This window comes from Mustelus asterias, chromosome 22 (assembly GCF_964213995.1).
Source record: "Mustelus asterias chromosome 22, sMusAst1.hap1.1, whole genome shotgun sequence".
Taxonomy (NCBI): domain Eukaryota; kingdom Metazoa; phylum Chordata; class Chondrichthyes; order Carcharhiniformes; family Triakidae; genus Mustelus; species Mustelus asterias.
In genome coordinates, this window is record NC_135822.1 from 15997096 (window position 1) to 16022605 (window position 25510).

The 25510-nt window shown below is 49.2% G+C and overlaps 1 protein-coding gene across 1 annotated transcript in view; it reads left to right on the forward strand.

Annotated features, from left to right (window-relative positions):
* The window catches only part of LOC144510244 (1-phosphatidylinositol 4,5-bisphosphate phosphodiesterase eta-2-like), an 84351-nt gene that overhangs the window by 32196 nt on the left and 26645 nt on the right, over window positions 1-25510 (forward strand). Inside the window, exons 10-12 of the mRNA XM_078239738.1 lie at window positions 1352-1436; window positions 3630-3776; window positions 6814-6893. Of these exons, the coding sequence (XP_078095864.1) occupies window positions 1352-1436; window positions 3630-3776; window positions 6814-6893 (312 nt within the window). The remainder of the gene's footprint in view (window positions 1-1351; window positions 1437-3629; window positions 3777-6813; window positions 6894-25510) is intronic.

A 25510-nucleotide genomic window follows, 5' to 3' on the forward strand; every position in this document is an offset into this window, starting at 1 on the left:
ACCGTTAAGACTTGATTAGACTTCTTACTGTGTTCCTCCCATAGTCCAAAGACGTGCAGGTTAGATGGATTAGCCATCATAAATTGCCCCTTAGTGTCCCAGGATGTGTAGGTTAGGTTGATTAGCCATGGTAAATGCACTGGGTTATGGGGATAGGATAGAGGGGAAGGGCCTGGGTGGAATGCTCATTCAGAGAGTCAGTGCAGACTCAATGGGCCGGATGGCCTCTTTCTGCACTGTAGGGATTCTATGATTCTTACTCCGTCTGGGTCTATATGTGACTCCAGCCCCTTCGTTGACTCTTAATTGGCCTCTGAAGGGGCAAGTCACTCAATTCAAGGCAACTGGGAATGGACAGGAAAAACTATCCTCCCAATGGCACATACATCCTGAGAAGGAATTAAAAAAAGATTCATGAGGATGAAACATTGGATGGCTCCTGATCCCTGGGCAGTGTGTCAGAGCCCGCTGGATCAGTGGGAGGGAAATCAGTGAAGGGAAATAAATAGGAAGCACCCTTTTTACAAACAAGTAGGAAGGCACCAACTCACTGAGCTGCACTGTGTTGCCAATGTGGGGAAGCTGGCACCAAGAGAAGCAGCAACACTTGCCAAGAGCATTAATTATCTTTGTGGCTGTTAAAAAACAACTTTATTCATATGGCAGGGAGCTGGATATACCCTACTCGGTGTCGAAGGAGCGAAGTTAAACCTTCAACAGTGGTCTACATGTGTAGCACATATACTCCCCCCCCTTACACCGTGTTAACTCCCAATGACTGCAGTGGACATTGAACATACAAGGCGCAGGGAATGGACTGTGAATGGGAGGGCAGAATGTGCGAGGGGGTGAGGAATAAAATGGGTAGGGGTATAATGGCTGAGGGTGTGTCTATAGAGAGGTGGCAGTGTGAATGGATGAGGTGTATAAAGGACAGGGTTCCTATGGGTGGGGGTTTATTATGGGTGGGGTGTAAAATGGGTGGAGGTGCATTATGGGTGAGGATATATTATGGGTGGGGGTGTATTTTCGATGGGGGTATATTTTCAGTGGGGGTGTATTTTCAGTGGGGATGTATAATGGGGGCGGGGTATAATTCCAGTGGGGGTTTGTAAAGGACAGGGGTTTCCATTGGGCTGGGTGTATTATGGGTGGGGGTGTATTATGGGTATATTATGGGGTATATTTTTGGTGGGGTATATTTTCGGTGGGGGTGTATGGGGGGGGGGGGTATAATTCCAGTGGGGGGTTTGTAAAGGGCAGGGGTTTCCATTGGGATGGGTGTATTATGGACAATACTGAGCTGTCAGCTGAAAGTTTAATCCACTCTCTCCTCATTTCTCCTCTGTAGATAATCGACCCGTTTGTGGAGGTTGAGATAATCGGCCTGGCTGTCGATTGCTTTAAGGAGCAGACCAGAGTGGTGGACGACAACGGTGAGTGAAGCAGCCACACCTGGGATCCACCACACCTGGGATCCACCACACCTGGGATCCACCACACCTGGGATCCACCACACCCGGGGATCCACCACACCCGGGGATCCACCACACCTGGGATCCACCACACCTGGGATCCACCACACCTGGGATCCACCACATCTGGGATTCTCCACACTTGGGATCCTCCACACCTGTGGATCCACCACACCCGGGGATCCACTACACCCGGGGATCCACCACACCCAGGGATCCACCACACCCGGGGATCCACCACACCCGGGGATCCACCACACCCGGGGATCCACCACACCCAGGGATCCACCACACCCAGGGATCCACCACACCCGGGGATCCACCACACCTGGGAATTGATCACACCTGGGGATCCACCACACTTGGGGATCGACCACACCTGGGGATTGACCACACCCAGGGATCGACCACACCCGGGGATCAACCACACCTGGGGATCGACCACACCCGGGGATCCACTACACCAGGCGATCCACCGCACCAGGGGGATCCACCATACCTGAAGATTGACCACACCAGGGGATCCACCTCACCTGGGATCCTACACTGCTGTTGCAGCAGAAGCAGGGAGTCATTCAGCTCACAGCGCCGTTTGTCTGGGCAATCGGTCTGGGTTTTGTAACAGCTGCAAGCCAGAGACTGAACTCAGTAACTCCCTTGACACTGAGCGTGTTGATTCTAATTTGTCTTCAGCTTGGCTGACTTGGTGAGGGTGGAGTGACTGAGTCAGAGCAATCAGCAAGATTCCTGACACAGAGAGGGGGAGTTTGTCGCTCAGTTTGTGTATGTGCCGACAGTGGGGGGCCTTCCACTGTTCAATAGCCACATTCCACATTGAGCACATACATTCCCCACCTAGGGGCTAATGTGAAAGTTTACGCTTTCACCGGCTGTGGGTAGGGTGGGGTAGGAGTGGGGATGGGGTGGGGAAAGGATGTGTGCAGGGTGGAATGTGGGTGGATGGCTGTGGGGGTTGGGTGTGGGTGGGGGCGTGTGGGTGGGGTGGGATGGGTGGGGTGGAGGGTATAGGGTCGGTGGGGTGTGGGGTGGGAGTGGGGGTGTGGGTGTGTGTGGGTGGGTGACGGTGGGGGTTGGGCAGGGGTGGGGTGAGGGTGGGGGAGTGTGGGATGGGTGTGTGTGGATGGCGGGTGTGGGGTGGGTGGGGGGGGTGTGGGTAGGGGGCTGTGAGTGGGGGGGTGGGGAGTTGTGAGTGGGTGGGTGTGGGGGGGTGTGGGGTGGGGTGAGTGTGGGTGGGGGGGGTGGGGGTGTGGGTGTCGCTGTTAATGTCGCTCAGAATCCTGACCACTAGGTGGCACCAAGCACCAGCGCCGAGTTCGGCAATGGGGAATCCAGCTGGGACACATTGGGACGATGGCACCTTCCAATCCCTGGTGGCTCCTCAGAGGGATGGCTGGCTGGTGGGCATTCGGCCTCTCGGTACCAGAGATAAGGGGACAATTCAATCACCCTGCTCTGCCAGCCTCACCCACAGAGAGTGAATGTCAGAAACACTCCAACACCTCAGGTGAAGAGGAGGCCCAAGGTTCTGCCTTTGATTATCTGGGGAGCTGTTGCAGTCCAATTCACAACCTCCTTGACATCTCCTAAAATTTAATCTTCAAGGAAAAAAGACTTACATTGACATAGCGCCTTTGACCATCTCGGGACTTCCCAAAGCACCGCATGGCCAGTTTAGCAGCAGCCAATTTATACACAGCAAGATCCCACAGACAGCAATGAGAGAGCGACGAGATAATCTAAGTTTAGTAATATTGGTTGAGGAATAAATACTAGCCCAGGACACCAGGGCAAAATCCCCTGCTTTTCTTTAAATAGTGTCATGGGAGATTTAATGTCCATCTGATGGGAACATTGTTTAAGGTCTCCTCCAAAAGGATGACATCGCTGACAGGGCAGTATTCCCTCAGTGCTGCACTGGGGACGGTCAGCCTATATAATGTACTCCAGACTCTGGGAGTGGCCACTTGCACAGAAGACCTTTTAACTCTGAGAGAGGGGGGTTATCACCGAGCCACGACTGGGACTAAAGATCTCAGGAGCTATGCGTGGTGGACAACCCTGTCCTTGAAAGATGGGCTGACTGACAATTCACTATGGCGCATCTAACAGGATGGAATTGTTATGCGATTGCAGGGTTTAACCCAATGTGGGAGGAGACATTGGTGTTCACCCTACACATGCCCGAACTCGCTCTTGTCCGCTTCCTGGTCTGGGACCATGATCCAATTGGTCGGGATTTTATTGGCCAAAGAACATTGGCGTTCACCAGCATGATGCCGGGTAAGTGAGAGATTACACTCCCCCGGTAAAGACACCCAATTACTGGTGATTTATACGGTGAGTAATGCAGTTTGCTGTCAGAGGATTGACATGTGAGTTAACTTAATGGCGCCCTTGCTTTATACAAAAGGGCCTGGTCATGGTTGATTACAGGCCTTGAAGACAAGGAATGTTGCCAATGTGTATTGTAGATTTGCATAGCAACAGCTTTAATGCTCTTTGTTGCCTCACCTTTAACATAGGGAAAAAAATATTCCAAGGCTCATTCATCACAGAGCCATAAGGAAAAGGTGGTCATTGATTGATGGGCGGCACGGTGGCACAGTGGTTAGCACTGTTGCCTCACAGCGCCAGGGACCCAGGTTCAATTCCAGCCTCGGGTCACTGTCTGTGTGAGTCTGCATGTTCTCCCTGTGTCTGCGTGGGTTTCCTCCGAGTGCTCCAGTTTCCTCCCACAGTCCAAAGATGTGCGGGTTAGGTTGATTGGCCATGTTCAATTGCCCCTTTGTATCAACGGGATTAACAGGGTAAATATGTGGGGTTACAGGGATAGGGCCTGGGTGGGATAGTTGTCGGTGCAGACTCGATGGACTGAGTGGCCTCCTTCTGTATTGTAGGGATTCTATGAATCTATGATTAAGATAAGACAGGTGACCACAGCTCTGTCAAACTCGTGGGTTTTAAGGAGTCTCAAAGGAGTTGCAGAGGGATTTAGAGAGGGAATTCCAGACTAAGTGGCCTAAACAATTGAAAGCAATGGCACTAATAGGAGCGAGGAATGGCACAACAGTGTGAGAGAGCACAAGAATATAGAGCCAGAGGAATGGGAGGTTGTGGGGCGGGGTATTGTAGGTGGTTACAGAGATGGGGGACGGGCAAGGCCTCAGAGGGATTTAAACACAAGGCTGTGAATTTTTAATTTGAGGCATTGGTCAATTGGTCAACCAGTTTCCGGTGTCATGACGGGCGTAGATCATTGATGACAGAGGTGAGTAGGAGTGGGATTTAATGGTGGGTGTTTATGGAAAATGGAAAATCATCCCAAGAATCATTGGAATATCGAGTTTATCGAGGAACCCAAGGAAATGGATGTGCGTTTCAATAACAGGTGACCTGAGGTGGGGTTAGGATGGTGGACATTTCACAGGTGGAAGTAGATGGTCTTCGTGATGGAGGGAATATGTTCAGTTCAGGGTTGAATAAGTAGTGAACGATTTGAAACAGTGACTTGGAAGAAGTGGTGGACAGTGACGAGGGAACGGGCTTTTTGACAGAAGCCAGAGACAAAGGGTGGAATTTTCTGCTTTTGAAACTTGCCTTGGTGAGTGGGTTCCACACTGCGTTGTCCGCTGGTTAGAATGGCGCCCAATTCTGCACCTGGATGCTCATTAATTATGCATGGGCGAGTATTGCTCCCAATCGCCTGGCGGATTGGGAACTGATTCGCCTTCCTTGCTATTAGCTGGCAGGGTCGAAGTGGAAATGGTCAAGAGCTTCAGGTTTTTAGGTGTCCAGATCATCAACAACCTGTCCTGGTCCCTCCATGAGGACGCTATAGTTAAGAAAGCCCACCAATGCCTCTACTTTCTCAGGAGACTAAAGAAATTTGGCATGTCCACTACAACTCTCACCAACTTCTATAGATGCACCATAAAAAACATTTTTTCTGGATGTATCACAGCTTGGTATGGCTCCTGCTCTGTCCAAGACCACAATATACTACAAAGGGTCATAAACGAAGCCCAGTCCATCACTCAAACCAGCTTCCCATCCATTGACTCCGTCTACACTTCCCACTGCCTCAGAAAAGCAGCCAGCATAATCAAGGACCCCACGCACCCTGGACATACTCTCTTCCACCTTCTTCCGTCGGGAAAAAGATACAAAAGTCTGAGGACACGTACCAACCCCAACTCAAAAACAACATTTTCCCTGCTGCCATCAGACTTTTGAATGAACCTATCTCATATTAAGTTGATCTTTCTCTACACCCTAGCTATGACTGTAACACCACATTCTGCAGTCTCTTGTTTCCTTCTCTATGTATGGTATGCTTTGTCTGTATAGCGCGCAAGAAACAATACTTTTCACTGTATACTAATACAAGTGACAATAACAAATCAAATCGAAAAGGTCAGGCGCCATAATGAAATGTCACCCAAGCACACGCAGGTGGCGAGGTCTGACTGGCACACGCGCTCTTTTTCAAACATGTTTCAGACCGGCATGATCACTCGCTGGCGTGACACAAAACTGGAAGGCAGCGTGTGATTCTGGCGAGTATTGTATTTAATGAGCATTCATGAGATGGTAATAAATGCAAATGGCATTCATGCCACTAGTCAGCAGGGTACCTGACCTGCCATCGAGAGAATTGCAAAATGTTTTTATAGAATCATAGAATCCCTGCAGTACAGGAGGAGGCTATTTGGCCCATTGAATCTGCACCAACTCTCCAGCAGAGCATCCCATCCAGGCCCACGTCTGCCCGATGCCCTTAACCCCATGTATTTACCTCACTAATCTCCCTAACCTACTCATCTTGGAACACTAAGGATCAATTTAGAATGGCCAATCCACCTAACCTGCACATCTTTGGACTGTGGGAGGAAACCGGAGCACCCGGAGGAAACCCACGCAGACACGGGGAGAACATGCAAATTCCATACTGTGACCTGAGGCCGGAATCGAACCCAGGTCGCTGGCATGGCACAGTGGTTGGCAGCGGTGCTAACCACTGTGCCATGCAAGTGCAATTCTTATTTTTAGCCCCCGCTAGACTCTGTACCCGCCCACCCATCATAAAACCTACTGCGTGCGAGCAGGATGGGAAAATCCTCCCCCAGTGTCTTCACCTTCCCAATGTTTAGCTGCAGCAAGTTGCAGGCCCTAAATCGCCAAACCTGAATTTCACATCTTTCATTGTTCGGTTTCCAACCTGTGGAAGGAGATAGACAGAAATAGCGCTCACATCGCTCGTATACCATCCTGAGAACAATGGCTGTGATGTTAACCCTGTTTCCTTCCCTGGTTTCAGGTTATCGGCATGTGTACCTGGAGGGGATGGAGGAGGCCTCCATCTTTGTTCATGTAGCTGTCAATGACATCAGTGGTAAGGTGAGTGCATCTCATTGGAGCTATTCAAAGCTTTTACCTCTTCTGCTTTGTAGCTATGACTTGGAACTTGTGTTAGACGCTCGATTGATGCCTCTTGGTAAGGAAAGTGATCTTGGTTCAGTTGCTGATTGCCATCGTTTGATATCCTCTTGTGCTGATGTTTCAGTAATTCAGTAGGTGGCGCTCTTTCTCATTTCTTTCCCCTGTAACTAAATGGTATCCGAGTAAATGGAACCAAACTCATTTCAGTGAAGGAGTGGATGGAGGGAGAAGAGTGAGTAAGAAAAAAGGAGGGAGTTGTTGAGGCTTGACCCACCTGAGTGAGGACTGGGGAGGAAGAGAGGGAAATGCCACCTGTTAATCCAGTCAACGCTGGCCAGTCATTGTGCTAATCCCATTGTGTTTCTCTGTTCAATGAATCAAAGCGACAAAATCATTTCAGCCACATTCAGGTGTAGAGGGAAATCCTAGTTACATCATTAACTTTTTGAACCTTCTTTGATTATTTAATCAGATGTTATTTATCTTTAAAAGTTAGTTAAGGAAATCTTGAAAAAACATTTGGGGTCAATGCTGAGTAAGCTCCAGTAAGCAGTGAGTTGGCTGTGTGTGGATTCATTACCTGGACATTTCATGAATGGTCACCGCTGTATGTTCTAGAAGATTGTTGCATGGATTATCCCTCTGCCCACTAGAATATCTTCAGTTGGATGTTCCCTCTATATTCTAGAATATCTTTGGTTGTGCGGTCCCTCTAAATTCTAGAACAGCTTCAATTGGGTGTTCCTTTATATTCTAGAATATCTTTGGCTGGGTGTTCCCTCTATATTCTGGAATATCTTGGGCTGGGTTCTCCTCTATTTTCGCGAGGACTTTGGGTTTGCTTCCCCCTCTGTGTTCTAGAAGATATTTACCTGGTTCCCCATCTATGATCTAGAAGATGGTTAGCCGATCAAAGACTATTCTCGAGGAAGCTAGCCGGCCAACTCTCTGTGTTCTTCTTTTACTTCCATCATGGGACATGGGCATCGCTGGCTGGCCAGCATTTATTGCCCATTGGTGGTGAGTTGCCTTCTTGAGCAATTGATACAACTGAGTGGCTTGCTGGGCCATTTCAGAGGGCAGTTGAGAGTCAACCACATTGTTGTGGTTCTGGAGTCACATGTAGGCCAGACCAGGTAAGGACAGTGGACCTCCTTCCCTGAAGAACATTAGTGAACCAGATGGGTTTTTCCGACAATCGGCAATGGTTTCATGGTCATCAGTAGATTCTTAATTCCAGACAATTCTAGATATATCTAGGAGTGGTTTGTTTGGGCCAGGTCTACAATCTGGAAGAGTCTTGGCTGGCCGCATCTCTGCATTCCCAATGAATCCTGCCACGATACAATTATGTTTATGAATAAAAATGCGGATCATGTATAATTGCAAAAGAAAAATGCTCAGGCACTTTCCTTCAGTTTTTCTGAAAGTTTATTTAAGATGTGTAAACTGAGCGAGCGTTCCGGACAGTGCTTGTTCAAATGCAATGAGCTGATGCTTTGCCAGCAGAAGTGTGAAATTATGCCCACCCACTGCCCCCCCCCCCCCCCTCCTTATACTGTAATCCTTGACTGCATCAGACACCGCAAAGGCTGGAAGACAACCAACGACACAAATACACTTGTATGACTCTACTGAGAATTCAGCAAAGCTGGAGAGGTGTTGAATACTGCTAGTTAAATATGGCATTGCATTTCTCTGCTAAAAATGCCACCCTTTCCAATAAAAATCAGGAAACAGAGTGTTGGGCCTATTTTAATTAAGAGACATCTGCGCTAAAGGAGGCAAGAAATAAGGTGATGATTAAAATCAGTCTCATTCACCCAGTTCTGTCAAAGCAAAATGCTTACAGACAGGACATCTGGCAAAACCACAAGTGACAGAAGGAATAGATCTAATCAGCTGTGGGTAATATTTTTTGAGACAAATGGAAATTGTTTTTTTTTGATGGTGTGCTCCGAGATTAGAAGGCAGCTTTAATTTTCTCCCTCTCAGAGATGTCCGTGTGTGCCCCTTTGCCTTGTTTCCTGGCCGCAAATGCACAAGCCAGCTCCGCATTAGACTGGCAGTGCCTGAGCGGAATTGAAAATCTGTATCACCTTAGACTAGGGAAGGATGTCAGAACATATCAAATCGGATGAGAGGCCTGTCAGCGGCCTATTCCGTAAGCAAAGTTGACATCCCTATTATGCTCTTTAGCATATGTCATTCAGGTTGTTAACATTTAAAGACAAGAAATGGTTATTTTCGCTGAAGCCCCTGTTCAATTTTCCTGGCAGTTCCCCTCAGCCTCTCAGTTTCTCCCCTCTGTTTTTGTCTTCATTTGAAGGGTGTCGCCGGCAAGGCCAGCATTTATTGCCCACCCTTTAGGTGGCACATTGGCACAGTGCTTAGCACTGCTACCTCACAGTGCCAGGGATCTGTGCTCGGTTTCCGGCCTGTGGGTCACTGTCTGTGTGGAGTTTGCACGTTCCCCCCATGTCTGCGTGGGTTTCCTCTGAGTGCTCCGGTTTCCTCCCACAGTCCAAAGATGTATAGGTTAGGTAGATGGGCAATAGGACCATAGTGTCCAAAGGTGTGTAAGTTAGGTAGATTGGCCATGCTAAATTGTCCCTTAGTGTCCAAAGATGTGTAAGTTAGGTAGATTGGCAATACAAATTTGTCTCTTAGTGTCCAAAGATGTGTAAGTTAGGTAGATTGGCAATACAAATTTGTCTTTTAGTGTCCAAAGATGTGTAAGTTAGGTAGATTGGCCGTGCTAAATTGTCCCTTAGTGTCCAAAGATGTGTAGGTTAGGTAGATTAGCCATGGTAAAGGTATGGGGTTATAGGGTAGAGTAGAGGAGTGGGTAAGATGCTCTTTCAGAGAATCGGTGCAGATTCAATGGGCCAAATGGCCTCCTTCTGCACTGTAGGGTTTCTATGGTTACCCTTGAGAAGGCAGCGAGCCACTGCAGTCCGAGTGGTGAAGGAGCTCCCGCAGTGCTGTCAGACAGTGACTTCCAAGATTCTCATCTCGCAACAATGAAGAAGTGGCCGAAATACTCCCAAGTTGTGAAGTTATGTGATTTCCATAGGATCTTGGATAGTATTCCCGTGCATCTGCTGCCCTTGCTCTTTCAGGCACTGGAGGCCACAGGAATGGGATGTGCTACGGAAGAAACCTTGGCAAATCGCTGCAGTGCATCAAGTAAATAATACAAAATTCAGCAATGAGCTGATCTTTAGGCTAATGGATGAGATAGCTATCAGGCAGACTGGTTTGTCCTGGATACTGTTCAGCTCCTTGAGTGATTTTACAGCTACAGGTATCCAGCACTATAAGTTAAACCAGTGGGACCTGGTGTTTTAGGGATATATGACTCGCCTGCTGGAAAAAAGAAGACTGAGGTGCGACCTGATGGAGGTCTTTAAAATGATAAATGGGATTGGCAGGGTCAATGTAGTAAATATGTTTCCAGTTACTGCGGAGTCTAAAACCAGGGGTCACCAATATAAGACTTTGATAAGATAACTGGACCAGTCATTTAAATACTGTGGCTACAAGAGCAGGTCAGAGACTGGGAATTCTGTGGTTAGTAACTCACCTACTGGCTTACCAAAGTCTTTCCACCATTTACAAGGCACAAGTCAGGAATGTGATGGATTACTCCCCTGAATGAGTGCAGCTCCTAAACACTCAAAAAGCTCAACGCCATCCAGGACAAAGCAGCTCATTTGATTGTCACCCATCCACCCACCACCTTAACTATTCACTCCCTATTCAAAGCCAATTTGCCAAGGCTTCTTCGACAGCACCTTCCAAATCTGTGACCCTTACCACCAAGAGCAACATCGACGGAAGTATGAGAAGACCATCAGCTACAGGTTCCCCCCCTGAGCCACTCACCATCCTGACTTGGAAGTATATTGCCGTTCCTTCACTGTTGCTGAGTCAAAAACCTGGGACTCTCTTCCTAACGGCACTGTGGGCGTACCTACACTATATGAATTCCGATGGTTCTAGAAGGTAGCCCATCACCACCTTCTCCAGGGCAATTAGAGATATACACCAAATGTTGGCCTAACTAACATTCCATGAATGAATAAAAAAACAGATAGTTGCAAATAAAAGCATCAGGGAATTCAAGAGAATCATTTATTTTTGATTTGATTTATTATTGTCACATGTATTAGTATACAGTGGAAAGTATTGTTTCTTGCGCGCTATACAGACAAAGCACACCATTCATAGAGAAGGAAAGGAGAGGGTGCAGAGTGTAGTGTTACAGTCATAGCTAGGGTGTAGAGAAAGATCAACTTAATGCAAGGTAAGTATTTGTGCAGATTACATCAAATTCTTTCACAAGATCTGGGTGCCACTGGCAAGGATTTGTTGCCCATCCCTATTTGCCCTTGAGAAGGTGGTGGTGAGCTGCCTTCTTGAACCACTGCAGACCATGTGGTGTAGGTCCACTGTTAGAGGTGGGGGGAGGGGAGTTCCAGGCTTTTGATCCAGTGACTGAAGGAATAGCGACATGGTTCCAAGTCAAGATAGGTGAGAATGTGGAACTCACTGCCACAGGAAATAGCTGAGGCAAATAGCATACTTGCATTTAATAGTGAGAAAGGAATAGAAGAATATGCTGTTAGGGTTGGATAAAGTAGGGTGGGAGGAGGCTCATATAAAGTTTATTTATTAGTGTCACATAGGCTTACATTAACACTGCAATCGCAGTTGCCACACTTCAGCGCCTGTTCGGGTACACTAAGGGAGAATTTAGCATGGCCAATGCATCTAACCAGCACATCTTTCCGACTGTGGGAGGAAACCGGAGCACCCGGAGGAAACCCACGCAAACACAGGGAGAATGTGTAAACTCCACACAGACAGTGACCCAAGCCAGGAATCGAACCCAGGTCCCTGGCGCTGTGAGGCAGCAGTGCTAACCACTGTGCCACCGCGCCGCTCCATATGGAACATTAACACCAGCATGAGCCCAATGGCCTGTTTCTGTGCTGTACATTTTATGTAATTCTATGCAGAACAGATGGACCCTTTGAGCTCAGCAACTTATCACTTTGATTAACCGGACCAACTGAATATATCAATGTTCTTAAAGTAAGCAGATAATTATCATAGCAAGAAAGAACATCCTGTCTTTGATGGTGCTTAGGAAAAGTCTATTCATGTGTCAGGCAGCCTCGAATTCACAGATGCACATTATCAAAGGAACAAGAGTGCGATCACCCAGTTTTGTTTACTGTCAGGGAACGATTATCAAAGAAAGTTAAGCCTTTTGGATTTTTAGTATTGCATTTATCTTCGACATGCTGCTGCAAGGGAGGAGGTGGGAGAGACAAACTTTGCTTGAATAGGTGGGACATTGTGTGCACTCATTTACTGCAAACATATTTTAAGATGCATCGACAGAGTCTTTTTAAAATTTCTAATTTAGTCAGAATGCTCTTTGGGGGACATTTGAAGAGAGATTTGCAGCAGAAGGGGGTGTAAATTAGACAGGCCAACTTCTCATCAATCCTTCTTTCCTGTCAAGCTTCTACTTTTCAATGTATATTTCCATTTTCTGTAATCCTATTTTACAGGCTGCACCATTGTCCATGTGTGTGTATTTCAGCAATGTCTTTCTTTTGGTACAATGTCAAATCTGGATATGTCCCTATTTGTAGACTTAATCATCTTTCAACTACAGCAGACAGAGCCTCAAATAATCTCTCCAGGTTTCTTCTTGTGGAGTTTACCTGGACTTTAAAGAGAATATAGAGATCTTGCTTGGAATGGAACAAGGTGTTTGGCCACCATGAGGAAAAAGCTAGTACCTCCCTTGATACCAACCCAATGCACCCTCTCTCATTAGATTGGGTCCATTGGTGTGACTCTTGGCTCTTAACTCAGAAGGGTTTTTTTTTGGGTTTAAGACCCACTCTCGTGAGACTTTAGTTCTAAGTTGGCAATCCCGGCATAGCACCGGGGAACCACTTACGAGTCACAGGTGCTGCCCTTCACTGGAGAAGCTAATCCAGATGGGTACCAAAGACTGCAGGATTTTTGAAAACATTGGGAAGTTCTCCTGGTGTACTGGCCAACATCACTCCCTCCCTCACCCCCAACTAAGCCCACTGTATGTGGATTAGCCGGCCATTTATCCCATTGCTGTTGGTTGGTTTATGCTCTGCCCACAATGGCTGCTGAGCTTGCCTACATAATAACAGTAATTGCACTATCAAATAACTCAATGTGGATCAATCATTTAAAGACATTTCTGAGGGACATGTTAAGAGGCCGGACAATGCAAGCCCGTTTTACCTGTGCCTATCTACTGCCATGATTCCTGGTATAAATGTTGGCACAGATTCATGGCAGTTCCCAATATCCCCAGTAACACTGGCACACAGCTGAATACTGGCGATTGGTTTCACTGCAGGTAAGTAGCCTCTAACTCCAATTTCAGTATTTTGAAGTTACAATACTAGTCCTAGTACAAGTGTTATCCCACCTGAATATGCCAGCATTGTGCACAAGCCATTATAAGTGCTTATACACACGTTACTCATGCCATTATAGGTATCAATAGAGGTGAAACATCAGAGTTCCAATCCTGGTGTCTTTTTAATGGGATGTAAACTGGATTGATGTGTAATCAATGATGCCAGCAACTGCCACCCAGCGATATGGTGGAATAGTGTGGCTTGTCCCCGGTGGTGCAGAGATGTTTTAAAGTGTATACTCTGTGTGTCTCGTCAGACTGTTGCGAGTGTTATAGCAGCAATGTTAATGTCCTGTATGCAAGATCTGTTTTCTTACCAACTTTTACTTTGTCTGTTTGTGATTTACAGTGCAACTCTCTCTGTTAAACCTCCACTTTCACACGCTCAGAGTTTTTAGGAGCCTTGAAGGTACTTGTCCTGACTCAGGGAAAGGTGTAGTGAGACCAATCACAAAGCTGCATGTTTCTCTGCTAGTGTCATCATGAGCATCGATGTTTCTGAGTTGCTTTGACACACTACTTTCAGCTCATATCTGGATTTGAATGTTACCCAATCTCTTTATGCTTGCCCATCGTAACTTCACTAACCCTCTGACTTGAAGATCCAGGGTTTTTAGTTTGATATGTACCGTGTACATGTTTTACAGTCACAAGTGGAGAATGCACTGACAGATCCAGGGTGCGATAGATAGCACAAATGGCCAACTTAGTGTCAAGGGCTGATTCTGAGAAAGGCAACTTTACAGCCTTGGTCCAACCATCTGTGTGTGAAGTCCTGACCTTTAAAATCTCCTCACATTGTTTGGCCATCATTACTTCAGCTGCAGACATCTTTCTTAACCTAGCAACAGCTCTGAACTATCCAATCCATGACATGGGATTTTTGTGGTTGTTTGATTGGCTAAGTCAAACCTGAGGCAGTCTAGGTGTCTCCACCCATCCTATGACAGGTTAGACAGCAGTGCCGTACAAACCATAAGATGATTGACTCTTAGGAGAAGCTTGGATTAGTTAACAACATCTGGTAATGTTTCTTCCGTCACTTGGAGGTCATAAAACATAGAACCACGGAAAAGTTACAGCACAGAAGGAGGCCATTCAGCTCACCTCGTCCATGCCAGCCCGAGGACACCCAGGTGCCCTTTCTAATCCCTCCTTCCAGTACCCGGCCCATAACCCTGTCACTTACGGCATGCTTAATTTGAGCAGATTTATATGGAAGCTTGTTCCATCAGGGAAAGTAGCACACTGGTGATGACAGGTTATGTGTGACTTGAGAGTGTTAATTGTGCTAAGCATTAACCGTGTCTGTCACTATAAGGCACTCCTCAGTCACACTTGGACAGGCGTTGACTGATTTCTCCCACTTGCCCCTAAAAAATCGATCAGTTCTTTTAACCTTTTAGGTCACCTGTCTTTGGGGTTTATTTGTGTTTTTCTTGATTCCCAATTTGCCTTGGTGAATTTTTGAACTGTCCGTGGACTAAAGTGAAGATTCAGCCATCTCCCCCGTGACCACCAGCCATCAGCCAGTGGATCCCAGGGGGCTCCCAACTTCTTTCATTGTCCTGGGCCCTGGGTTCGATTCGGCCTTGGGTCACTGTCTGTGTGCAGTTTGCATGTTCTCCCCGGGGTCTGAGTGGGTTTCCTCCGGGTGCTCCAGTTTCCTCCCACATGGAAGGACATGCTGGTTAGGTGCATTGGCCGTGCTAAATTCTCCCTCAGTGTACCTGAACAGGCGCCAGAGTGTGGGGACTAGGGGATTTTTCACAATGATTTCATTGCAGTGTTAATGTCAGCCATTGTGATACTAATAAATAAACTTTAAACCTCAACCCCCAATGTCCGAGCAACCCGGGCAGTTGGCATGGTAACCAGCTCTTGTCCTTGGCCATGCTGGCACCACAATGATCAATAGACAGCCGTTTACTTTTACTGTTAACCGGACCTCACTCTTTACTTACAAGCTGCACGGTTAGGGAGAGATGTTTTACTGGACTACAGTGGATAGGGTAGTGGTATTTCCCCTACCTCCCCCCAACGTGGGTACCACCTTCGAAGATTGGGGTGCACCTACATTGACCATTTGGCTTCCCACAGAGCCCCCTCGCTCCGGCCTACGGTAACAGGATGGCTTTAGAAACTAGAAATAACTCTGATCCCAGGTTGTTTAATTGGGATTCTTGTCGTTCTATTTGATTGGCTAAGTCAAACCTGAGACAGCCTGGCTGTCTTCCCTGAAGTGGGAGTCATGAGTTGGACAAACTCACAGAAAATTGAACGGCCAAATTCTTTGGGAAACTATTTGAGAAGCCCCTGGATCTGCCTGGTTTTGTTTTGAAACTTTATTTTTTTTTTAAGAAACATAAACCTCCGGCTCTTGAATCACTGCCACTTGATTCAAGAATCAGTGCTTTTTATTATCTCATTACAGCATGGTTTTATTTGGCTATGCCAAAGGTGCTACCACACATTCTGTTGGACTAATATCAACCGGATTGCCACCAGAACTCACACTGGCTGCACACCCGCTTCCACCAAACATCTTTCACCACCGACTAACCATATGCCCTCGAAGGGCGATGCATTGTTTCCTGATCCTAACGAGCGTTACCTACCAACCCCCCCTCCCCTCCACCCCCCCCCCTCACCCCCAACCTCCTCCTAGCATCGTACCCTCTCCTTTAATGAGAACCTCCTGCCTACGCAGGCCCTCGCAATTTTCTAAAGAAACGGGAGATCTATCTGAAGGGAGGGTAATGCGGAGTTGCGGGAAGAGTAGGAGGGAAATGGTGGAGATAACTATAGTTCGTGGCATTCCCAGGGGGAAGGGGATGATGGGTCTGATGGTCATGTCATGGGAATGGCAGCGAGGACTGGACGTCCCTCTCTACAACAGAAAAGCCAAAAGATCCCCCGTGCCAGAAATCTGAAATAAAAACAGAAGATGCTGGAAATACTCAGGCAGCGACCGTGGAGGGAAAAACAGAAGAGCGAGTTTTCCCGTTCCGCCCGCCATGGGAATGGTAGTGGGCGAGGGGCGGACCATGGAAAAGTCCATTGAACTTGGGTGGGATTTCTAGGTTTGGGGCCCCCCCCCCCTTGCTTGCGGTGGGATCTTCCTGTCCTGCCACTGTCAATGGGGTTTCCTGCACTCTCCACCGCTGGGGAACCCGCGGTGAGGGGTTGCTGTCGGCGGGGCTGGAAGATCCCGTGGCAGGAATGGTGGGAAAACCCCGCCTACAGTCTTTTATTTCTCTCTGTTTTCCCAGGGCAGTTGGGAGAACTAGTCAAAGGGAGAAGGCCCTACTGCCTATACAGTCATTGAATTTGATCATGACTAATCTATACCTCTGGCACCATCTTTGACCCATACCCTTAACTAATAAAAGCCTATCCATCTCATTCTTGAAAGCTCCAATTGAGCTCCAATTGGACTCAAGGGTAGCATACTTCCTTTTCTTTCTTGAACCAACCTGTGCCAATCACTTACCTGCTGGGGAGGTGTGGCGATTGTCCCTTATATGTGACACGTGCACAGTATCCTGCCACAGAGACAAGGCCGAGGACAGCAATTTGACTTCTGAGTAATCGTGTGCCATCCCAGGTCCTGCCATCCTGTGCCACAAGACTCTGGGACTTTTACCCACTGTGCCAGCAGCAGAGCTTTGGGTAAAGGAGGTATTTGGCCTGGAGTTCATTCTTGTGAGACCACTGAGAGGTTGCAACTATCAGGAAAGGCCAAATAGCCTGGGACTCTGTTCCCTCCAAAGGAGAACCACGAGAGATAGTCTAATAGAGCTCTTTACAATTATGCAGGGGTTTGTTTGGGTAGATAAAGAGAAGATGTTGCTACTTGTGGGACAGTCCGAAACTAGGAGTCATCAATATAGGACAGACACCAATAAGTCCAATAAACAAATACTGGAATGGTGAGAATGTAGCACTTAGAAACATAGAAAATAGGAGCAGGAGTAGGCCATTCGGCCCTTCGAGCCTGTCCAGCGTTCATATTGATCATGGCTGATCATCAAAATCAATATCCTGATTCCCCCTTCCCCACCTTGATCCCTTTAGCGCCAAGAGCTATATCTAATTTCTTGAAATCACTCTTGCTCCACATGGGGTCACTGAGGCAAACAGCATCAATACCTTTAAGGGGAAGCTGGAAATACACATCAGGGAGTAGAAAGATATGATGATGGGATGATTTGAAAAGGCGAGGGAGGCCGTGTGGAGCTAGCATGGACTAGTTGAACCGAATGGCCTGTTTCTGCACCGTAACTTCTATGTATTTCTATAGATAACAAATTGTCAGTGAACTTTGATCACGTGGGCACAGTTAGAAGTCTCACAACACCAGGTTAAAGCCCAACAGGTTTATTTAGAATCACGAGCTTTCAGAGTGCTGCTCCTTCATCAGTTGAGTCACTCACCTGATGAAGAAACGGCGCTCCGAAAGCTCGTGATTCCAAATAAACCTGTTGGGACTTTAACCTGGTGTTGTGAGACTGCTTACTGTGCCCACCCCAGTCCAACGCCAGAATCTCCACATCATGGCCTTTGATCACGTGAGCAGCAAGACAGCTTGACTTGGTTTATGAATCATGTTTGAGTGCTTGTAAGATAACAAGATTTATCATATTCTCTCTCAGTATTGTCTGGAGTCTGAAGGCAGGTATTTACTGAAGCCATGAATTGCAGGCCTGTAACTGTTCCCGTGATATGGCCCTGAAACACTGGGACTTGGATTTCTCACCTTTCCCTCCCACCCTACGCAGTTTTAACCCCAAGCTATTTTGATGCTTAGAATATCAAAAGCCAAGAGGACAATGAGGAATCTACATAAAGCCCTGTAAGACCTGGGTTAGAGTATGGTGTGCAATATTGAGTAGGCCCCATATGTTGATATTTAGGGATGGGCAAAGTCCAGATTCGCTGAGAGACTGTTTGGTGTTATTCATTCATTCATTCGAGGGACATGGGCGTCGCTGGCCGGCCAGCATTTATTGCCCATCCCTAGTTGCCCCTTGAGAAGGTGGTGGTGAGCTGCTTTCTTGAATCGCTGCAGTCCATGTGCCGTGAGTTGACCCACAATGTCATTAGGGAGGGAATTCCAGGATTTGGACCCAGCGACTATGAAGGAACGGTGATATATATGAAGAAATACAAGAGAAATACTCATTTGAACTCAGCAGGTCATGGGGCGATGTGCATTTAAAAGTATGAGGAGAGGCACAGAAGCTATTTCCAGTCATTGGGAGATCAGATATGAGGTGGACCATAGAAAAAATTGTGAAAGATTTAAAATGGAGGGCGAGAGAAACCTCTTCTCCCAATTGGATAGATTTGGATTAAATAGATATAATCGGCAGCTGCAAAATAAAACAGAGAGGCCGACTATCACTCGCTTTACACCGTTGGACAGAGTCAAGATCTATCCCAGAAAGTTGTGAGGCTGTGGAATTAAAAGAAGAAACATTGCCAGTGGCCATCAAGTGGCTGGCACTGGAGGGCCCACACACCCACTCCCACCCACCCATTCCCACCCACTTCCACCCACCCACCCATTCCCACCCACACACCCACTTCCACCCACCCATTCCCACCCACACACCCACTTCCACACACCCAGTCCCACCCACTCCCACCCACCCATTCCCACCCACTTCCACCCACCCACCCATTCCCACCCACACACCCACTCCCACCCACCCACTCCCACCCCTGTTCTGTGTCCAGGGTTAGAGATTGAGGCAACTTTTGCAGGCAAGGGAAGATGTGTTTGGATATGTGCTGGGAGTTAAATCCTATAAAAGTGACGTCAGCTTGGGAGACCAAATTCACCTCACCCGCAGGTAGGTGTAAAGCTATTTGAATATGCAGAAGGTCATGGAGCTCTGTTTTAACCTCGGATTCTGGCCTTAGCAGGCAGTGGGCCTGTTTCCTGAGCTGTGAGCAATTTGCCAGGGTCACCGAGGTGAGTATGCAGTGAGGGGGAGGAACACCCCTTCAATGAAACTGACAGGCTGAGAAGCCTTTTATTAGTGAAAGTGATGAGCTGCAGCCATGGCCAGGCGAAAGGCAGCTGCTGCTCACAGGGTTCCTCCTCAGAGAGGTACTTGACAGGTGAGTGCCAACTTCTTGGAAGTCACTTCATCTGTGTAGCCCTTCACTCATCTTCAATGTGCTCACTGGCTGCCAGCCCCAACATGGATTGGGAGCAGCTCTTCCCTGCACCTCAGAGCAAGAGCAGCAACAAGACCAACACCAGCTGCTTTCTTCCCGACCACAACACTGCAACAGGGCAGAGAGGATGGACACAGAGATCAAGCCCCAAGGAGGCGAGAGACCCAAACCCAAGTCTACAGACAGCGAGCAGATCAGCTCTCCCCTTAGGGGGGAACACTGATGCCTCAGGAGCCTCCCCTTTTCAGAAAGTTGCTGACACCTGCAGCCTCCTGAAAGGAGAAACATTGCCAGGGCCATCAAGTAGCCGGCACTAGAGGGCCCACCCACCCACTCCCACCCACTCTCATCCACCCACTCCCACCACCACCCACCCACTCCCACCCACCCAGTCCCACCCACCCACTCCCACCCACCCCCACCCCACCCAATCCTAGCCACCCACTCACTCCCACCCACCCCACCCACTCTCACCCGCCCACTCCCTCCCACCCACCCACTCCACCCACCCACTCCACCCACCCACTCCACCCACCCACTCCACCCACTCACTCCCACCCACCCACTCCCACTCACCCACTCCCACTCCCACTCACCCACTCCCACTCACCCACTCCCACTCACCCACTCCACCCACTCACTCCCACCCACTCCACCCACTCACTCCCACCCACTCCCACCCACCCACTCCCACTCACCCAGTCCCACCCACTCACCCAGCCCCACCCACTCACTCCCACCCACCCACTCACCCAGTCCCACCCACCCACTCCCACCCACCCACTCCCACTCCCACTCACCCAGTCCCACCCACCCACTCCCACCCACCCACTCCCACTCACCCGGTCCCACCCACTCACTCCCACCCACCCACTCCCACCCACCCACTCCCATCCACCCACCCACTCCCACTCACCCCCTCCCACCCACCCACTCCCACCCACCCAGCCACTCCCACTCACCCACTCCCACCCACCCACTCCCACCCACCCACTCCCACCCACCCACTCCCACTCCCACTCACCCAGTCCCACCCACTCACTCCCACCCACCCACTCCCACCCACCCACTCCCATCCACCCACCCACTCCCACTCACCCACTCCCACCCACCCAGCCACTCCCACTCACCCACTCCCACCCACCCACTCCCACCCACCCCGCCACTCCCACTCACCCACTCCCACCCACCCACTCCCACCCACCCACTCCCACTCATCCACTCCCACCCACCCACTCCCACCCACCTACTCCCACTCACCCACTCCCACTCACCCACTCCCACCCACCCACTCCCACCCACTCACTCCCACCCACCCACTCCCACCCACCCAGCCACTCCCACTCACCCACTCCCACCCACCCACTCCCACCCAGCCACTCCCACACACCCCCACCCGCCCACTCCCACCCACCCACTCCCACTCACCCACTCCCACCCAGCCACTCCCACCCAGCCACTCCCACCCAGCCACTCCCACTCACCCACTCCCACTCACCCACTCCCACCCACCCACTCCCACCCACCCACTCCCACCCATTCACTCCCACCCTGGTTCTCTGCCTCTTCCGGAGGTTGAGTGCTTGTTTCTTTCCCCCGAGGAGAGAAAGCAGTGAATTCTGAGTGTTAGAAAATGGTTTGTCTGCATTACAGTGAAGGACAACATTTATGGAAGGTGATTGTGAGGCAGGGCTGTGAGAGGATCACAGACTGAGGGTTAGTGTGTATTGGCTGTGTGGATAGAGATGTGAGATGTCTGGACAGAGTAAAGAATGCAGCTGTAAGGTGCGCTGTTTTAAGGAGTGCCGTGAAGGAGGATGCTGGGAAAGTCAGATGGCCGAATGGCCTCTTTCTGCACTGTATGATTCTATGATCTAACTCACCCAAACAGAGTGGGTGGGATATTCTTCTGAGGCTGTATAAGGCCCTGGTCTGACCGCATTTGGAGTATTGTGAGCAGTTTTGAGCCCCATGTTTAAGGGAGGATGTGCTGGACCTTGGAAAGGGTCCAGAGGAGGTTCACAAGAATGATCCCTGGAATGAAGAGCTTGTCATATAAGGAACAGTTGAGGACTCTGGATCTGTACTCGTTGGAGTTTAGAAGGATGAGGGGGGATCTTATTGAAACATGCAGGATACTGTGAAGCCTGGATAGAGTGGATGTGGAGAGGATGTTTCCACTAGTACGAAAAACTAGAACCAGAGGGCACAACCTCAGGCTGAAGAGACGATCCTTTAAAACAGAGATGAGGAGGAATTTCTTCAGCCAGAGAGTGGTGAATCTGTGGAACTCTTTGCCGCAGAAGGCTGTGGAGGCCGAGTCATTGAGTGTCTTTAAGACAGAGATAGATAGCTCTTGATTAATAAGGGGATCAGGGGTTATGGGGAAAAGGCAGGAGAATGGGGATGAGAAAAATATCAGCCATGATTGAATGGCGGAGCAGACTCGATGGGCCGAGTGGCCTAATTCTGCTCCTATGTCTTATGGTTTTATGGTCTAAATACCCCTGTGCTCCCTGATAGACTCTGGCCCTCGATCCAGCAACATGTTAATTTTAAAATTCACATCTTTGTTTTAAAGTCCCCGTATGGCCTTGCCCCTCCCTACCTCTAGAATCTCTTCCAGCCCTCCAAGATATCAGCACTCCTCCGATTTTGGCTTCTTGCACCTCCCTAGTTTTCACTGAGTCACCATTGACAACCATTTCTTAACTCCTGGGACCCAAACCTCTCTCCTTCTTTAAGATGCATTGGAAAACCTACCTCCTACCAAGCTTTAGGTCAACCTTGTCTTCTTGTATGTCACAATGTCACATTTGTTTGCTAATGTTCCAATGAAGCACCTTCGAACATTTGGCTACATTGAAAGTGTGATATAAATGCAAGTTGTCGTTCCTGTTGTGTCTCAAGTGGCACCAGCAGAATTCTGAAAGCAGGATACGGGCCCTGTATCCAAGCTGGGGTAGAATGGGGCTCAGAGAGACCAGAGGAACTGGCGGAACACAAAGAATGATTGACAGCTCACAGAAATCTTTACAAAGCTCAGCAAAGATAAAGTTAATATCAAGCTGAAGCCAACAGCAGGGAGAACGTGTCTGTCAGTCAGACGGAATGTCTTTGATACTTGGTTCTAGCTTCTGTTGTGCACCCCTTGGCTCCCTCGTATCCCTTCCTTGGAGATTTCTTCCTTGGGCAGCACAGTGGTTAGCGCTGCTGCCTCACAGCACCAGGGACCCAGGTTCAATTCTGGCCTTGAGTGGCTGTCTGTGCGGAGTCTGCACTTTCTCCCTGTGTCTGTGAGGGTTTCCTCCGGGGGCGCTCCGGTTTCTTCCCACACTCCAAAGACGTGCGGGTTAGGTTGATTGGCCATGCTAAAGTGACCCTGAATGTCAGGGGGATCAGCAGGGTAAATGTGTGGGGTTACGGGAAGAGGGCCTGGATGGGATTGTGGTTGGTACTGACTCGATGGGCCAAATGACCTTCTCTGTGCTGTAGGATTCTATGATTCTAGAGATTTCAACAATTTCATATTTTCTTTAGCCCAAATTGCTAACTCATTTATGCCTCATTTGAATATTGGCCTCTATTCAGTCAATAGGGGCGACAGGTTGGCACAATGGTTAGCATTACTGCCTCACAGCGCCAGGGACCTGTGTTCAATTCCCAGCTTGGGTCACTGTCTGTGCGGTGTCTGCACATTCTCCCCGTATCTGCGTGGGTTTCCACCAGGTGCTCTGGTTTTCTCCCGCAGTCTGAAAGACGTGCTGGTTAGGTGTATGGGCCATGCTAAATTCTCCCTCAGTGTACCCGAACAGGCGCCGGAGTGTGGCGACTGGGGGATTTTCACAGTAACTTCATCGCAGTGTTAATGTAAGTCTACTTGTGAGGCTGATAATTAAATTTTAGGATGGCCTCCTTATTGCTTGAACAACCTCCTCTTTCACTTCGACAAGGTCCTCATTACCCTCGTGAAGAAATATTCACTAAAGCCAAAATATTTCAATGTTGCATTAACGCATCCTCGGCTGGTTGTCTGCTCCCATCACCAATCCAACTATTCGCATCGGTGACAGACCGGTGACAGACCGGTGACAGACCGGTGACAGACCGGTGACAGACCGGTGACAGCTCAGCCACAACGATGTTCGTTTTCTGACTCAGGCAGACTGTGCGATTGCACTGCTGAGTGTTTGCTCTGTATGAGTGGGCACGGGCCAAATATTTCCCACACCCACTATTTCCTCCACTGAAACCCTAGCGACAACACTGCTAACAACTGCTACACAAAACTCCAGCTTCAGGGTAACAGCGGTGTGGAATCAAAAGCTGCGACTGAACATCAGCGATGCACACATCTAAATCTGAGTGTCATAATGCAATTGTGTATGTTTGCGCATAATTGTGCGTGTGCAAATGTGTGCATTTTGGCATGTGCGTTGGGTGTTTATATGGTAAGTGCGTGGTGCATGTGTATATGCAGGGCCCGATTCTCCCAAAAACATTCTAAGTGCTGAATTGGTGGGGAAAATGGTGTAATTCACGATTGTTATTTCGGTGGGAGTTCAGACTGGAATCTCCCCACACTCTGTGCACTGCAGAGGTTACAATCGTGAATATCATTAAAAGCTCGGGGGGGAGGGCTATTCATGCCCAAGTCTGGCAGTTCTGGAACTCTGCGCATGCGCAGTGGCCCCGATCTGTCAGTCTCCCGTTTGCTGGCCAGCTCGATCGCTGGCCAGCCCAGGACCCTCGCAATGCTGCCCCCCCCCCCGGCCTGATTACGGCTCCCACGACCATTCTCGGGCCAGCCCCAACCTCCCTACATTCCGGAGCATCCCGATCTCCAGCCACCCCCCCACCGCAGGAATGATCCCCCCCCACCCCTCCACCCCGGCAAACCCCACCCCTCTGGCAGACCCCCCCCCCCCCCCCCCCCCGGCAGATCACCCCCACCCCCTCCCAGCCCACTGGCCTCCCTCCAGCCCCGACCGATCCCCATGCAGAATGGTAGCGGGACCCCCCACCCCCACCGATCGCTCCTAGGCCCTGCCCACAATAGGCCCCGCTCCCTTGGCACTGCCCCATGCCTGGTGGGCAGTGCCAAAGTGCCCCTTGGGCAGTGCCAGGGTGCCTATGCCCAGGGGGCACCACCCCTCACCGGCCAAGACCCGGGGGGGGGGGGCCCCGATTGCCTCCTTTCACTCCAGCGGGGTCTCCCGCTAGTTCCCCAAATGTGGGGAGCTAATCGAAACCCCTGCGGAATGAAATACTCCTGGCGGGGTGGGAGATGTTATCGGGCCCGGAGAATTCAGTCCCGGGCCCAAAAGTCACATTTAAATTACATTAAAAACAGATTAAAATCATTTACCTGATCTTCCCGCTAGTTTCAGTGTAGTCTCAACCGTGCCTGCTCTCCGGCAGTGGGAGACACGCATGTGTCAAGAACGTATGTGCGAATCACGCAAAATGGGCGACACACATATCTCCCAACCCGACACGCAAAACAATTAGCGCATCGTAATGGGAGAATCAGGCCCACTGTGTTTGCAGGTGTGAGGGCTGTGTGTGTTATTTGTGTGTGTGCTGTGTGTGTACGTGTGTGTTGTGAGGGTGTATGTGTGTTGTGTGAGAGTGTATGTGTGTGTGGTGTGTGCTGTGTGTGTGTGTGTGTGTGTTGTGCATGTTGTGACGGTGTGTGTGTTTTGAGTGTATATGTTGTGTGTGTTGTGTGTGTGAGGGTGTATGTGTGTATGTTGTGCATGTTGTGAGTGTGTGTGTGCTGTGTGTTGTGAGAGTTTGTGTGTGTGTGTTTGCGTGTTGTGAGGGTGTACGTGTGTGTGTGGTGCATGTTGTGAGGGTGTATGTGTGTGTGCTGTGTGTTGTGAGGGTGTACGTGTGT